This window comes from Rousettus aegyptiacus, unplaced genomic scaffold, assembly GCF_014176215.1.
Source record: "Rousettus aegyptiacus isolate mRouAeg1 unplaced genomic scaffold, mRouAeg1.p scaffold_m13_p_14, whole genome shotgun sequence".
In the NCBI taxonomy this organism is placed as follows: domain Eukaryota; kingdom Metazoa; phylum Chordata; class Mammalia; order Chiroptera; family Pteropodidae; genus Rousettus; species Rousettus aegyptiacus.
This window is the reverse complement of record NW_023416289.1, coordinates 48,911,438-48,926,075: the sequence shown is the minus strand read 5'-3', so window position 1 is coordinate 48,926,075 and position 14,638 is coordinate 48,911,438. Positions and strand designations below refer to the sequence as shown.

Sequence of the window (14,638 nt, the reverse complement as noted above, 5' to 3'; positions counted from 1 at the left end):
TGCTCGTGGTGTGAGGCCTGAGTGAGCACTGTGATAGGCCCTGGACCGAACCCAGGCCAGGAACTGGGTCGGCCACTTCATGGTCAAAGCCAGTGCGGGTTTGTGTTGCACATGACCTTAAAAGGTTTCAGGGGTTTGTGGAGTAGAAAGGGGTAGTGAGAGTGGGTGATGAGAGCGTGTGTGTGTGTGAATGTGCGTGTGTGCAAGTGTGCGTGATTGTGTGTGTTGTGTGTGCATGTGCATGTGTGCATGTGTTGTATGTGCACACAAGTGTGTGATTGTGCATGTATTATGTGTGCATGTATGTGTTGTGTGTTGTGTGTGCATTGTGTGTATGTACTGCGGGTGTGTGTGTGTGTTGTGCGTGTATGTGCATGTGTGTGGGTGTGTTGTATGTACATGTGCAAGTGTGTGTGAGTATGTGTGCACAAGTATGTGATCGTGTGTATTGTGTGTGCTTATGTATGTTGTGTGTGTGTGTGGTGTGTGTGCGTGTCTGTGTTGCGTGTGCACTGTGTGCTTGTGTGTGTTGTGTGTGTGAGCATGTGTGCGCGCGTATGTGTGTGTGCGCACACACACATGTGCATCAGAGCAGCAGCAGGAGCCCGTCCATGGGAATGTGGGGCAAATGCCTTGCACTTCCAGGTTATAGGCTCTCCCATTCTGCAGGGCGCAGGGTGCCCATTTGCTGTGACGGCTCCAAAAATGTGGGGACAGACCCCATTTCCCAGGAAGCAGGCAGGAGGCACCAAGAGGCCCAGGAAGGGATGAGTGGCCCCGTGACAAACACAGAGGTCTTAGAAGTCAGAACTGGGAGGGATCCGAAGATGCTGAGGTCCCCAGAGGGACGGACTTATCCAAGGTCACCTCCAGCGCTGGAGTCTGGGCTCGGACTGTGGCCTGTACCCCCGCTGACAGTCGTCTGAGAGCCACGCAGCACAGCTCAGGCCCCACCCCCTTACTCCTGAGGATACCCCAGGGTTCCCTTCTCCTGGTACCTCTGGATCTCAGATGCTGCTCCCCCGACTGGTCGCACCACTACCCAGCGCAGCTGTGTCCACTCCGTCCTCACTGCCCTTTACCCCTGGGCAGTCACCACATGCACGCGTCAGGAAGAGCTACAGCATGCAGCCGTGACAAACAAGCCTGACATCCTAGCGGCTTCGAACAGCAATGGCTGCTCCCTCAGCCAGCCTCACAGTGCGTCCACAGTGGATTCTGCCCCACGGAGTTCTCACTCAGCGTTGGGGAAATGGGCTGCTGGCGTCCACCAGGAAGAAACTCGCCAGTCACATCAGGGGAGAGGAACATGGCTGCTGACATGTGACATCTCTGCTCACTTCCCATGAAACAAGCAAGTCCTATGACCACGCCCCAGCTCTGGGCCCTATGGAATGCAGTCCTGCCCCCAGAGTGTCTGAGAAGGCCCAGTGACTTCCCGCTGTGGCTTCTCCTCCTATCCCCGAGCCCCTGACACAGACCACCATGTGTAACAGCCTTCCTCAATGGTGTGGACAGAACAGAGGACAGGCTCCCACCACAGAGACAGAAACCAGCTTACAGGCGATGGGAAGACCCCGGCCTCTGCTGCCAGGCTCCCCGTGCCACGAGGTCGGCAGTGGCAGTTGTGATGTCACTACAAGCCCCTCGTCCCACCCCCAGTGACATTGCAGGCACCGCCCAGACCGGCTGGCAGGAGCCACTCACTCCATTTCAGCATTGACCTCAGGCCGGACACCTGGCAGGGCCTGGTGCGGGATGAAAACGCGGGGCCCCGAGAAAGTCGAGGCAGCGACGGCAGGATGTCGACAAGCGCCGGGCCGGGCCCCCCTACACCTGGGCTCTGCCCGCCCTGGGGCCCCTGCCCCGACCCCCTCGCCCTAGAGGGAGTAGGTCGAGCCAAACAAAAGCCCACTCGAAACTCTATTCTCTTCTCCCACCTCTGACGGATCCCACAGGCCTCGCCTTCCCTAACGAAAAACTCCAAGGACTGTCTAACAATGAACCAATCAGTTAACGAATAAGTTAACCAATGACCGAACTAATCAAGTAGGCAATTCATCAATTAACCAATTAATGGCTGAAGCAACAAATCAATAAGTTAACAAAGTGGAAACCGAGGAGAAGGCCCCAGCGAGGGTCAACCTGGAGAGTGGCAGGCAGGCCCCAGGAGGAGGGAGACGAAAGGGGCCGTCGCATGTCACTGCCCGGGACCCACTCAGAATCCCCAAGGCTGACCCTGCAGGACATGTTTACTATCGGGGTCCAACTCCGGTCATGGTTTTGCACACAGACTTCGACATGGACCCCAGGGCAGATCCCAGGTCGCTGAGAGGTCTGATCTTGGGGACACGGAACAAGGCGCTGGGACCCTTCCCCGGGCAGAGCGTCCCCAGCAGCCCTCACCAGGCTGAGGACCACTTCCCACCTTGTCTGCCACTCCCTATCCCTGCTGCCACCCCCACACACAGCACCCTATGGGGCCCCATGACCCGGCGCAAATGGCCCGTCCCTGAGCCACCGCCTCCGTGGGTGTCCGGCCCCCTTCGTAGGCTGGAGGCTCCCCCACGGGAGGGAACTGACTCCTCCGCTACAGCTCTGGGTGACCAGCGCTGAGGACAGCGCCCAGCATGCCAGGACACGATGCCAGGGCTGGCGCAAAGGGAGGCCAAGATGGGCACCTGCCAGGCCTGGAGGAGGCTGCAAGGAACCGAGAGGAAGAAGAGAGGACCAAGTTACGCAGTTACACGGCAAGATGTGCAGAGACCTTTGGCAAAACTTCGGATGCTGACAGAAAGAAAACGAGGCTTAGTTCCCCCATCGGCTGCTGCACTGGCTGAGGGGCCTCTGCGGGGAGGGCGACAGGCTGGGCCAGGAGCCCTTGCACAGGGTCCGAGGGGCTGCGGGTAGCAGGTGGGCCAGCGCCGACACAGACCCAGCGACCGGGGCCTGTGAGTCCACGTCCCCACAGCCACCATTGACAAGGGCCAATTGAGCCGGTGCTGGGCGTCAACCCAGGAAACCAGGGGCCAGAGCAAATCCACCCGCAAGGCCCCGCCTCCGTGAGCTGTCCGGGCTCCCACCGCCATCCACAGATGGGTCCTCGCGTGGTGGCCTGTGGCCCGAGCCCCGCAGGTCCCCCCGACTCTGCAGAGCTGCGCCCACCTGGCCTGCTCCTTAGACCAATGCCCCGAGGCTGCCTGTGCGCACAGCAGGGCGTCTGGCCTCTTCACATCTATTTTTCACCCCGGTCCCTGCTGAGCCAGGAGTCCTGGAATGCCTCCTCCAGAAGAGCGGCAGCGGATTTAAATACGGACGGACGACTTACACACAAGCCCACCCATCTGGGGGCAAAGGGCGCCCTGTGCAGATTCTGAAGCTGGCAGAGAAAGCAGGCCACAGGGAGGCAGTGCTCTCCAGCCGGCGTAGGGGGGTGGACTGGGTATGCGGGCCACTGAGGCTCCAGCAGTGTGTGGTGCATGTGTGCCCCAGCCCTTCTGGGGTCAGACCAAACAGCCAGCCCTTACATCGCTGTGCAAAGGTTCTCAGAGAATCGGGCCGGGGGGGGGGGGGGCGGCGGATGGAGGGAGCGCCCCAGCCACACCCAGAATTTCTCGATTAGATATTTTCAGCTGCTCTTCAAGCCTCACTGGGTAATTTTAGCAACTGGAAGTAGAGAGCGGGTAACTGTTCCATTTCGCTTTCAAAGTGCTGTTTTCGCTCAAATGTGAGAGCCCATTCATCCTGCGGTGCAGCGAGTGGCCTTGAGGGGACAGAGCCACGTGCTCTGGAGAGGGAGCGGCGGCTCCGCGGCAGTGTCTGTGGGTACCCCGCGCTGCTATCTTTAGATGTGTGGGGCTAAGTGACGGCGGTGTCTTCCTGTGGTTGACGGTTTTGTTGCTCTGGTTATTATTTTTTTTAATTCACGTATTCACGTGGCCACACGTATGAGCTGCATGCCAGGCCGGGAGCAGGTTAACGAACAGGATGGGCCCGGTCCCCACCCCCCACAGAGCTCTCGGCAAAGATGGAGAGTGAACAGGCGATGCGGCCTCCAAACATTGAAGGGCAGAGTCCGCGGCACCAGTGAAGGTGACGGCAAAGACTGGCAGACCCATGCTGGCGGGGAGGGGCCTCGCCCAGAGGACGTGGCCCTGGCCTGTCCCCCTGAGGAGTCCCAGGCTCTCCCCCATCCCATGCCGACCTCTCCTGAGCCCCAGATCAAGCAGACGGAGATTTTTAGGGCAGCTCAAATGTTCGTCCCTAGGGCCATCCCATTTTCTAGGCCAGCGGTTTCTACTTTGCGCCCCAAAGAGGGCTCCAGGTCGGGGGACACTCACGGCTGTGGCTGGCGGGACCGCGCCCCAGATGCCTGCGCCCTCCCACAGCAGACTGGGTGGGCTTCTACGGTGGCTGGTTAGGAAAACGAAGGGCCTCCCAAGTGCCCATCCAGAGGTGAACAGAGAGCAAAACACGATCTATCCCGACAGTGGTGTCCCACTCAGCCTTGAAGAGGGAGGGCATCCTGACCCTGGCTGCAACGTGGCTGGACCTGGAGGACACTGTGCTCAGTGAGACGAGCCAGTCAGAAAAAGACACGTACTGTAGGATCCCCTTAGATGCGGTCCCTGGAGGAGTCTGGTTCACAGAGACAGACGGCGGGCAGTGGGAGCCGGGGGCAGGGACAGTTAGGGTTTGCCCAGAACAGTTTCACGTGGGACGATGAGAAACCTCTGGAGATGGATGCTGGCAATGGCTGCCACAAACCATGCAGGTGAAACCAGCTTCGAATGGCCAACTTCATGCTACGCATACTTTACCACAGTAAAAACGGGAAACTAAAGGTGGCGATGTTTGGGGAACAGAGGGGAGGATCCCAGATCCAGGTCGAGCTCCCAGGCCAGACACAGGGAGGGCCTGGCCCACGGTCCCTCACAGACGTCCGGCTGGGCGAGCTCCCATGGTGGGGGCCACCTGTGCCGCGGTGCTACCGGCCCTGGGAGGAGTGGCAGGTCCCTGCCACCATGCGGTGCCTGCTGCCGCGGCTGTGCAGGACAGCTGACCTGTGTTTCTGCTGCAGATCGCATCCCTGCTCAAGGACCACGAGCGCGTCCAGTCCACCCAGACCACCGCCCCCAACGACGAGGACAGCGACATCAAGAAAATTAAGAAGGTCTGTATAGTCCCTCCAGGCTGCACGATGGCCCCAGCCCTGCTCATAGCCTCCTGACCCAGCCCCGGCACGGCAGCGTCCACCCCTCTCCCGCTGACTCTGGGTCACCCTCACTCAGCCCTGGACAGAGCCGGCGGCCCCGACCGCTGAGCAGTGCCGTCAAGCCGCCACTTCCAGTTGTCCCTGGGCGGGGGGGTGGCACAGAGCCCGGGTTCTAGGTAAGAAAGCTGAGGCTCCCAGAGAGGAAGGTAGGAAGTCAGGCATGGGACTCAGCCCAGAGCATCCCTCAGGACACCAGGCGGCCTTCACCAGACCCCCAGGCCGCGTCCTCGTGGTCACTCCCTTGCACGTCCCCTCCCTGTCACACAAACACTTCCTTGCAACTGCCCCCCACCACCACCACTGGCCACTAGCGGACCTCAGCAGAGGACCTCACAGTAGCTCACACTGGTTTTGCCCTGTTAGAGTCCAAGGTTGGCCATCTCAGACGGTGCCGGGTCCACCCAGTGCAGGGCACGGACCCGGGGGGTGGAGGGTGCCGGGGGACGCATATGCTGGGTGTCTGCCGCTCGCCAGGCATGAAGCAGGGGAGCCTGACTCACCCGAAGGAAACAAGTGAAACCAGACAACCCCCTGCCGAGAGGCAAAGGGACCCCGAATGCCACCCAGACCAGACACAGGCCAAGCACAGCCTCCCAGCGTGTTTGGGGTTCAGAGCCCACGCGTCGTTTCTCGTTGGTTGCCAGTGCTTTGACAGTCAAACATTTCATGTAAAAATCTGGACTTCTGGTGTCTCAAGCACAGGATTAGCTGGCGCTCGTTAAGCGCACAGACAGGCAAAGTGACTTGCCCTGGCCACACAGCTAAGTGTTTGCAGAGTGACAGGCAAACTTTGGATACCAGGCTCCAGAGCCCAAGTCCTCAGTCCCCAGTACCCGGAAGAGCAGAAGGTCCCGCAGCTCCAGGCTCCGCCCGCACGGGCGGGGGGCGGGGGGGGGGGGCCGGCAGGAGGCATGGCTCAGGGGGCCCCGCCCCTCGGGCTGCACGCTCCTAGGCTCCTACCGCACCGCCTGGCGCCCTGGCACCTGCGAGCGTCTGGGTTTCCCCCAGGCCTGAGACAAGCCCCGCCAGGCATGGACGCCCTGGCCATCCTTCTTCGCTGTGGCCCCACTGGGCCCCATTTTGAGAAGCCATCCTGGTGGGAACCCATGACGTACCAGCCGAAACCCCCCTCCTCCCCTCTAGTCACCCCACTGCGGCCTCAGAACAAGGCGCTGTCCTGAGGAGCTCAGGTCTGGCCTCTCCTCTCCCGCGAACACCCCCAGCCAACAAGTCCCACCCGCACATGTGACCCAGCCCCCAGGCTCACGTCCGGGCTCCAGCAGCACCCTTGCTCTGGGTACCCCACCCCCACCCCATGCAGACCTGAGTTCAGGCGGGCTCAGCGCAGGGATGGCAGGGACCAGGGCGGTGCCTGGGATGGGAGCATGTGCCTCTTGGGTCAATTCTTCCCTCCCAAGTTCCTGCTGAAAGGAGGCGGGACCAGGCACACGACTCCCAGAAAAGCCAGTGGAGCCTCAGTGTCACACCCCACCCCTGCACACCCTGCCCCAGGCAGGAAGGTGAGCAAGGTTCTCAGAGCCAACGCCAAGGCCTGGGCCTGGAGGAACTGCCTGGCCATCCTCTGTTCAGTGTGATAATCGCTCTCTCCCTGGACGAGCTGTAAAAGAGACTCCTGGGCTCTCAGGCCAGTGAGGGGACAAGAAAAGGCGTGACCCGTGCCCGGCACAGCCCAGCACCCTCTTTCTTCGCCCGCCTCCCAGCACGAGGCTGCAGCCCACTCTTCTCCTACAGAGCAGGCTGAGGGCGGGGTCCTCGTTAGCACTCGGGGCTCCCCGGGGCTCCGGGGTTGCACGTCCCACCAGATGGCGCCTTGGGCCCATGGACCACACCATGGTCCAGCATCATCTCAGCCCCACTATGCAGGTGGGAGGCTGGACCCCGAGGGACTGGGCCTGGTCCTCGTGTGCGCTCTCATCCTTGCACCCAGCACAGACATGACAACGCGGCGCCTCCGCCCCAGGGGCGCGAGAAGCCAGGACTGACCGCGTCCCCGCCTGTCCCTGCCACGCACCCAGGTGCAGAGCTTCCTGCGCGGCTGGCTGTGCCGGCGCAAGTGGAAGACCATCATCCAGGACTACATTCGCTCGCCGCACGCCGACAGCATGCGCAAGCGCAACCAGGTGGTGTTCAGCATGCTGGAGGCCGAGGCCGAGTACGTGCAGCAGCTGCACATCCTGGTCAACAACTTCCTGCGCCCGCTGCGCATGGCTGCCAGCTCCAAGAAGCCTCCCATCACGCACGACGACGTCAGCAGCATCTTCCTCAACAGGTGAGGCGCACGGTGCGGGTCTGGACGCTGACGCGAGGCCGGGTGGAGGGAGGTGCCCAAGGTCGGTGGCTGGAAGCCGAGACCCCCGCCGCATGGCGTTGATCCAAGTGCTGGTTCTCGACGGGGCAGTTTTGCCGACCAGGGGACAGCTGGCAAAGTTTGGGGGCATTCCTGATGGTGAAAAGGTGACTGGGGTGGGGGTGGGGAGACAGTGCCGTTGGGCGGAGGCCCAGGACGCGGCTCAGCACCTAGGACAGCACCCCCAGCACAGAGAAGTATTCCACCCAAAACGTCAGTGGCTGAGTTATAAACCAAGAGACAAAAGGCTAAATACGTCCCATTCCTCCACCCTGACACCTCATGCTGACCAGAAAGCCAAGTTCACTTTTAGATTCTTAGGCCACTCTGGTCCCGCCTGGCCGCTGGAGCCACACACCTCATATAGGCGGCGGCTTCGCCCAGCGAGTGACACAGGCATCACTGCGGGGCTGGCGATACCTGGGTAGGCGGAGCGGACGCGGGCCGCCCTCCTGCTCCAACCTCTTTTGAAGAGTCCCTCTCTGCTGGGCGATAAAGCTGGCCGAGCTAGATCAGGGCAAACAGCCACGAAAGCCTGTAACCCGGGTGCTATTTGCCTCTGAGTCTCACCTAGCAAGGAAGGGCGATCCTTGTCCCCTACATGTTCATTCAACTGCTTTTCTTTTGAAACGGTCACCATTCAGTCACTTCACGCATTCCAACCGGCCCTCATGGAGCCTGTGAGCAGGGCTGTCCGGGGGCCAGGGTCCCCTTCCCCATGCCCCCCCTTCTCTGCCAGTGTGGTGGCAAGTTTGAGGGGCCTGTGGAACACCCAGGAGGGACGTGGATCAGACATGGGTCTGATGGAGAGACGGAGCTCAGCGCTGACAGTCATGGGACAGGACAGGACTGACTCCAAGGACGGGGCTTCATATCTAGCATGGAGGGGGAACTCCCCAGCTCACCCTGTGGCCGGCATCACCCTGTCACCAAAACCAGACAAGACACTGCGAGAAAACAACAGACCAAGATGGCTCGTGATCATAGATGCAAAACATCGTCAAACCGAGCCCATAAACGTAAAAATGTTAAGACGTCACGGCCAGGCAGGGTGGCCCCAGGAATCCAAGGTGCTGCTTCAGCATTAAAAGCCAGTCCATGTGTTTTCTGTATTTTCTTACTGTATCGAGTAAGAAAAGGCTCAGTGGATGCAAAGCAGAGGCTCCCGCTTCTCTGCTCCGGACTGGGGTGGGGGTGGGGAGGGAAGACAGGGTGCCTGCCTGGGGGTCACGCCCAGCCGCGCTGTGGTCCCAGGGGAAGGCGTATGCGTCACTATCTTACCCTCGAGGCTCTTTAGGAGCATAAGGAGCAGCTGGAACTATTTTTTCGTTAACCTGGTAACGACCCCACCCCCAGCACTGGGCAGGACTGAAAGCTGGGGCGACACTCTCGTTTAGGCGCCGCTCGGTGGCCCCTGCCTTGTGCCAGGCTCTGTGGGCGCGCCGCCCACGTGGTTTCCGACCCTCGGGAACGCATCCCAAGGCCGGTGTGAGGGCTCAGAGAGGTACCAGGTGTGCTGGAGGCCACACAGTGGGTGGGCTGCATTGAGGGCCGGTTAAACCCCGCACTGCCCAGGATGTCCCTCCTCCCCTGCCCCCAGCAGCTGTGGCTCCTCCTGCTGAGCACGGAAGTTCCGCGGAGGCAGGACCCAGGGAGAGAAATGAGGCCGCCGCATAGCCATGGACCACGAGCCAAGGGCCCAAGGGATTAAAGGCGTTTCTGCGCTCAGCTTGCCCCTAACCTGGTGCTACTTTGGTGATTCCTTTGCTGTAGCTCATTAATAGGGGTGCTTGGAAAGAGAGGCCTCCCCCGCCCGCCCCCGGTTCCAGGCTGTCTCGTACGGGGCAGGGTAACCATGCACTTCCGGAGCAAGGCGGCAGCTGCGACCATGAGCTTGCACACGTGGACCATCTCCCTCAGAGAAGCCAGGCCCAGCAATGCATGCTGGGAACCACAGGCGCCCCAGGGGTCCCTCCTGGGTGACAGATGGATTGTATCTTGATGCCCACTCTTACTGACTGGCAGTGGCTACCAGGAGCCCTGAGTCTGGAAGGACGGGCTCAGTGAGGGAGGTGATGCCACCGCCATCAACTCATCCTGTCTGCATGGGCTGGAACTAAGGACCGGCAGTCAGGGACTCGAACCCATGAGGTGAAACTGCTGACAGGAGACAGGTAGCGGAGGGTGGGCAGGGCCGTGCACACCTGTCTCCACCCGGAACACCTGGGACTGGCCCTGGGCAGGTCAGGCCTCCTCCTGGGCTCAAGCAGGGGACTGGGAGGACGAGCACTTCCCATGGGCCCTGCAGAGGGCACTGCCTCTCCCGTGACACTGGCCCGCCTTGCTCTCATTGTGACATCCATCTACTCGCTGTCCACATCTTCCCTTGGATGTCATGTCCCTGACTACTTCCCATGTCACCTGCCGCCGTTGGCCTACGTCCCCTGGTGGTTACATTTTTGTAGCACTCATCCCGCTAAAATGACGATCGTGAGCGTCCTTGTCCCCTGCTGGACTACAGCGTGCTGAGGACGGCACGGGGCTGTAGGGCATGGCTGCACCCCCTGCACCCCCTGCCCCCCATTCACACAGCCAAGGGGGTCGACAAACTGCAAAAGGCCAGGTGGTAAATAGTTTGGACCCTGCAGGCCGAACAAGTCATGTCAAGACCGAGCAGCCGGACAACGCATAAACGAATGGGTTGGCTGTGTTCCAATACAGCTCTGCTTACAGACACCAAAATGCGAACGTCACGTGATTCTCACACATCGCGAAATAATCCTTTGATTTTCTTTCAACCATTTAAAAATGTAACAATCCTTCTAAGCTCGCAGGCTATACGAAAACAGGGAGTAGGTCAGCATCCCTATGGGAAGATTCTATGTCATAAAGATGTCATTCTCATCCAAAATATGCTACATATTTAGTATGATTTCAAGCAAAGTGCAAACCTCACACAATGATTCTAACATTCGACTGAAGGAATTAATACATAAAAGTAGATAATAATATTCTGAAAAGAACAATGAAACGCTCCCTACCTGTAATTAAAGTGGAAAGGTTTATGAATATATTGAAACAGATCAACAGGTCACCAAAAATAGCCCGGAAACAGACTGAAGGATATGAGAATTCAGTAACTGCAACATGGCCACCTAGCAGAGCAGCAGCTCCGAATGGGGAAGTCGGCCCACTGAACCAAGGAAGGATCGCGTTTCCACCCCTCACTCACATCTTGCTCCAAAGAGAACCCTAGTTAAGTATTTCCACGTAAAGTCGAAACAGTAAAACACAGGTGTGTACATGCAATCCGGGGGTGGGGACGGGTGTGCTGCTCGAAGCCGAAAGAAAACAGTCGCTCGGAACGATGTCCGAAACCACCAAACGCACAGTCGGTGGGCAAGCCGCGGGGTGAGAATGTCTGCAACCGTGTGCATGCTGGATCACGCGCCTGATACAGAGAGCTGATATACAAGTAGGAAGAGAACAAAACAGCAAACAGACGTGAAATTCAAACGGCCGACACACAGGGGAAAGGTTCACCCGACTCACCCACAAGGATTTGTTCTCCAAGCAAATCCCATCGAGACAAGATCATTTTTGGTCTTGGTAGATGGCTCACTACGTGGTTGCTTTCTGAGCGGTGGGGTGACAGGTGAGACCCTCACGGCTTCAGCCTAAAAACGGAAGCTTCCTCAGCTCCACGTTTGCCAGTTGCAGCTTACGCTGTTTCCCCCACACCGTTCCAGCTGCTAGGGCCCCTCCGCCGGACGGAGCTCTCGTGCAGGGTCTCAGTGGCGGACAGCCCGGGGCTTGCTGCTGGGGTCCCACGGGGCGGTCTCTCCCTCCTCTGGGCCTCAGCACCCCCGAGCCTCCCTGCTCTCTTTTCCAGTGAGACCATCATGTTTCTGCACCAGATTTTCTACCAAGGTCTGAAGGCCCGCATCTCCAGCTGGCCCACGCTGGTCCTGGGTGAGTCCCCCTCCCCGCCCCCGCCCTCCAAGCCTCTCTTTTGGGCCACCCTCCAACCCAGAGGCCCTTCTGTCCTCCCAGAGTGGCACAGGGTGGCCCCTTCAAAGCCCACAGGATCCCTCGGAGGGAGTCGGAGACGGAAGACAAGTTGGCAGAAGCTGTTTCTAGGAGGAAGCGATATACTTTTAGTTCCTTATCTGCTTTTCCCTTTTAAAAATAATGCATATGTACCCATTTGAGAAAGTTTAAGAACCCAGAAAAGTAGAAAACGTTTAAAAATATCAACGGTTGTTCTGCCTCCCAAGACACCACTGTAAACACCCGGGTGTTTTCCTCCGATCTTATGTAACTGAATATAGAATCTGAATCTCGCTGTGGGCTTTTTTCACCTCACATTCTAGTGTGTGTTTGTCACACTGGAGGCGTGCTTGCGACAGCCGTGTAGTGCTCCAGGGCCCACAAGCGTGGGCTTGTCGGCGGAGGTTGGGGGTCGTCCCACACTGCCTAGAGTGGGGGGGTCCAGGAAGCAGGTGTGAGCATCCAGGGCTGGGAGGATGGAGCTGGCAGCGGGGACCCAGCCCACCAAACTGGGGGTGCAGGGCTGGGGAGTGGGGGGGAGGGCACAGACCCAGGAGGGGGTGTTGCAGGGTGGGGAGATCTGGGATGGGAGTGTCAGGAGACCCGGCTCCTCGCCCTGCCGACTGATCTGTGACCTCACGTGGGCTGTCACAGGTGGGACCCTGGAAGGGGGTCTCGTGGGGAGCCCTCAGCACTATGCCGAAGGGGGCCTGGGCAGAGGGGGTGGGGCAGCGGTGATGCAGTTACATCCAGGGCGTCAGCTGACCCCAGGGAAGCTGGGGAGCCGGGGTGGCCCTTCGGGGATGCCCCTGAGTGGGACAGGGGCTGGCCTTTCCACCTCCACCTGGACCTGCCATTGCCTGGGTGCAACTTGTAGAAGGCAGGGTCCTCCTGAGAGCAGATCCTGGTGAGGGGGGCGGGCGCAGCTGAGAGCCCCCAGCAGCTGGGGAATGTGTGGCTGGGACCCAAAGGGTGGAGGCATGGCACAGCACCCTGTCACCCTCTCCTGGCCCCCGATGCCCGCGTCACGCCTTGCAGGGCCCCCTCCCCGTGCGAGGTTCCGCCGTGGTCCGGGCGCCCTGCGCTGCCGCCGGGTCCAGGGCCGGGGCGGGGGCCCGGCCGCCACTGAGCCCGCCCGCCTTGCAGCCGACCTGTTCGACATCCTGCTGCCCATGCTCAACATCTACCAGGAGTTCGTGCGCAACCACCAGTACAGCCTGCAGATCCTGGCGCACTGCAAGCAGAACCGCGACTTCGACAAGCTGCTCAAGCACTACGAGGCCAAGCCCGACTGTGAGGAGCGCACGCTGGAGACCTTCCTCACCTACCCCATGTTCCAGGTGAGGCCCGCCCGGCCGCGCCTCCCGCCGGGCGCCTCGGGCCAGGGGGACCGTCCCCCAGCGTGGCTCTGTCGTTCTGTGCCCTGCAGATCCCCAGGTACATCCTGACGCTGCACGAGCTCCTGGCACACACCCCTCACGAGCACGTGGAGCGCAACAGCCTGGACTACGCCAAGTCCAAGCTGGAGGAGCTGTCCAGGTGAGCCGCGGGCGCCGCCAGCGTCGGGCTGGGCGGGGACGCGCCACCGTGCATGCGGAGCCCGGGACCGCCGAGCCTGTGGGTAGGAGAGCATTGTGGGGGGCGGGGGTGCCAGGAACCCCCGAGTTACCACTCTAGCCCACCGGGCCCCCGCGCGACGACGGGGTGGCGCGCCACCCTGGGCAGATGGGTCGGAGAAGGGCCCAGGGATGCGCGGCCACCCTCCTGGCGCAGGGGACAGTTCCAGGGTCCGCGTCGGAGCCTGTGGCCACAGGAACTCAGGAACTCCGAGGGGTCCTGGTGGACGGGCCGCCATGCAGGCTGTGTCGGTGGAGGGAGGAGCCCCCACTCCAGGCCCCTCGCCCGTCTCTCTGCGTCCTCGAAGCCCAGGGGCCCTTCCTTTGCACAGGCAGAAGTGGGGACCAAGGGGCCCCCCGGGTAGCAGCGATGCGGCCTGCTCCGGGTGGTGGCGGTGGGGTGAGGGGCGGCTCGGATTCCAGATGTGTCGTTAAGGTGGTGTTTCTGACTGGTCGTCTGTGGGGAGTCAGGGGTGAGCCCCGAGCTTTTAGCAGAGCACGTTAAAAGGTGGGGAGATGAACCCAGCCCGAGGGGCTGTGTGTGGGAAAGGAGGGGGCTGTTGGCCTCGAGATGGACAACAGCGAAGCAGAGGCGTGAGGCCAGGGATGGGGCGTCTGCATCTGCGGTTCAGGGGAGGAGACTTCCGGGGTCGTCGGCTCAGACGGTATCTGAAGACCCAGAATGCTGAGGTCACCAAGGGAGTGACTTCAGGCAGAAACCAGATGGGAAGCCACGGCTGAGCCCTGGAGCTTCGTGTGTGGGGTCACCACGGGAGGAGCTGGGTGTGCTGCTCAGAACGGGACCGCCACCAGCCACAGACAGGGTCAGCCCAGCCCAGCCCTGCCCACCAGCCGGGGCCCTAAACGGCTCAGTCTGGCGAGGGCAGCCAGTGAGGCCCCGGCTCCCAGCTGGACTGGGAGGGGGGTCCACTCAGGCCGAGGCCATAGTCAGACCACAATCACACACGGACGAAACGCTGCAGGGTGAGGACCCCAGGCCTCACAGGACCCAGGGAGCCAAATCCTACACACTCTTCCCAAAGGAGACTTGGGACTGGGAGGCAGCCAGGCTCCTCATCAGTGCCAGCTGCAGGTGGCGCATGGATGCCAAGCTGTTTAGCCAAAGTCCCTGACCGCCTTCCGCCCGGGGTCCTGTGTACAGCCGACTCTTCTGCTGTTCCCCACCCCATCACCTGCCCCAGCCCCGTGCCCATCAAAGGAGGGGTACCTGTCTCCATGATAACGCCCTTTTACCTTCCTCTCGGTGCCCACAGGAAGCCTCAGTAACAAGGCCCCATGCTTGGCCTCTCCCGCCTCCACCTTGCCCTT

The 14,638-nt window shown here is 60.7% G+C and overlaps 1 protein-coding gene across 1 annotated transcript in view; it reads left to right on the top strand.

Moving 5' to 3' along the window:
* RASGRF1 (Ras protein specific guanine nucleotide releasing factor 1) overlaps positions 1 to 14,638 on the top strand; it is a 59,314-nt gene that overhangs the window by 13,152 nt on the left and 31,524 nt on the right. The window contains exons 4-8 of the mRNA XM_016125509.2: positions 5,081 to 5,173; positions 7,312 to 7,565; positions 11,536 to 11,615; positions 12,840 to 13,033; positions 13,123 to 13,232. Coding sequence (XP_015980995.2) covers positions 5,081 to 5,173; positions 7,312 to 7,565; positions 11,536 to 11,615; positions 12,840 to 13,033; positions 13,123 to 13,232 — 731 coding nt within the window. The remainder of the gene's footprint in view (positions 1 to 5,080; positions 5,174 to 7,311; positions 7,566 to 11,535; positions 11,616 to 12,839; positions 13,034 to 13,122; positions 13,233 to 14,638) is intronic.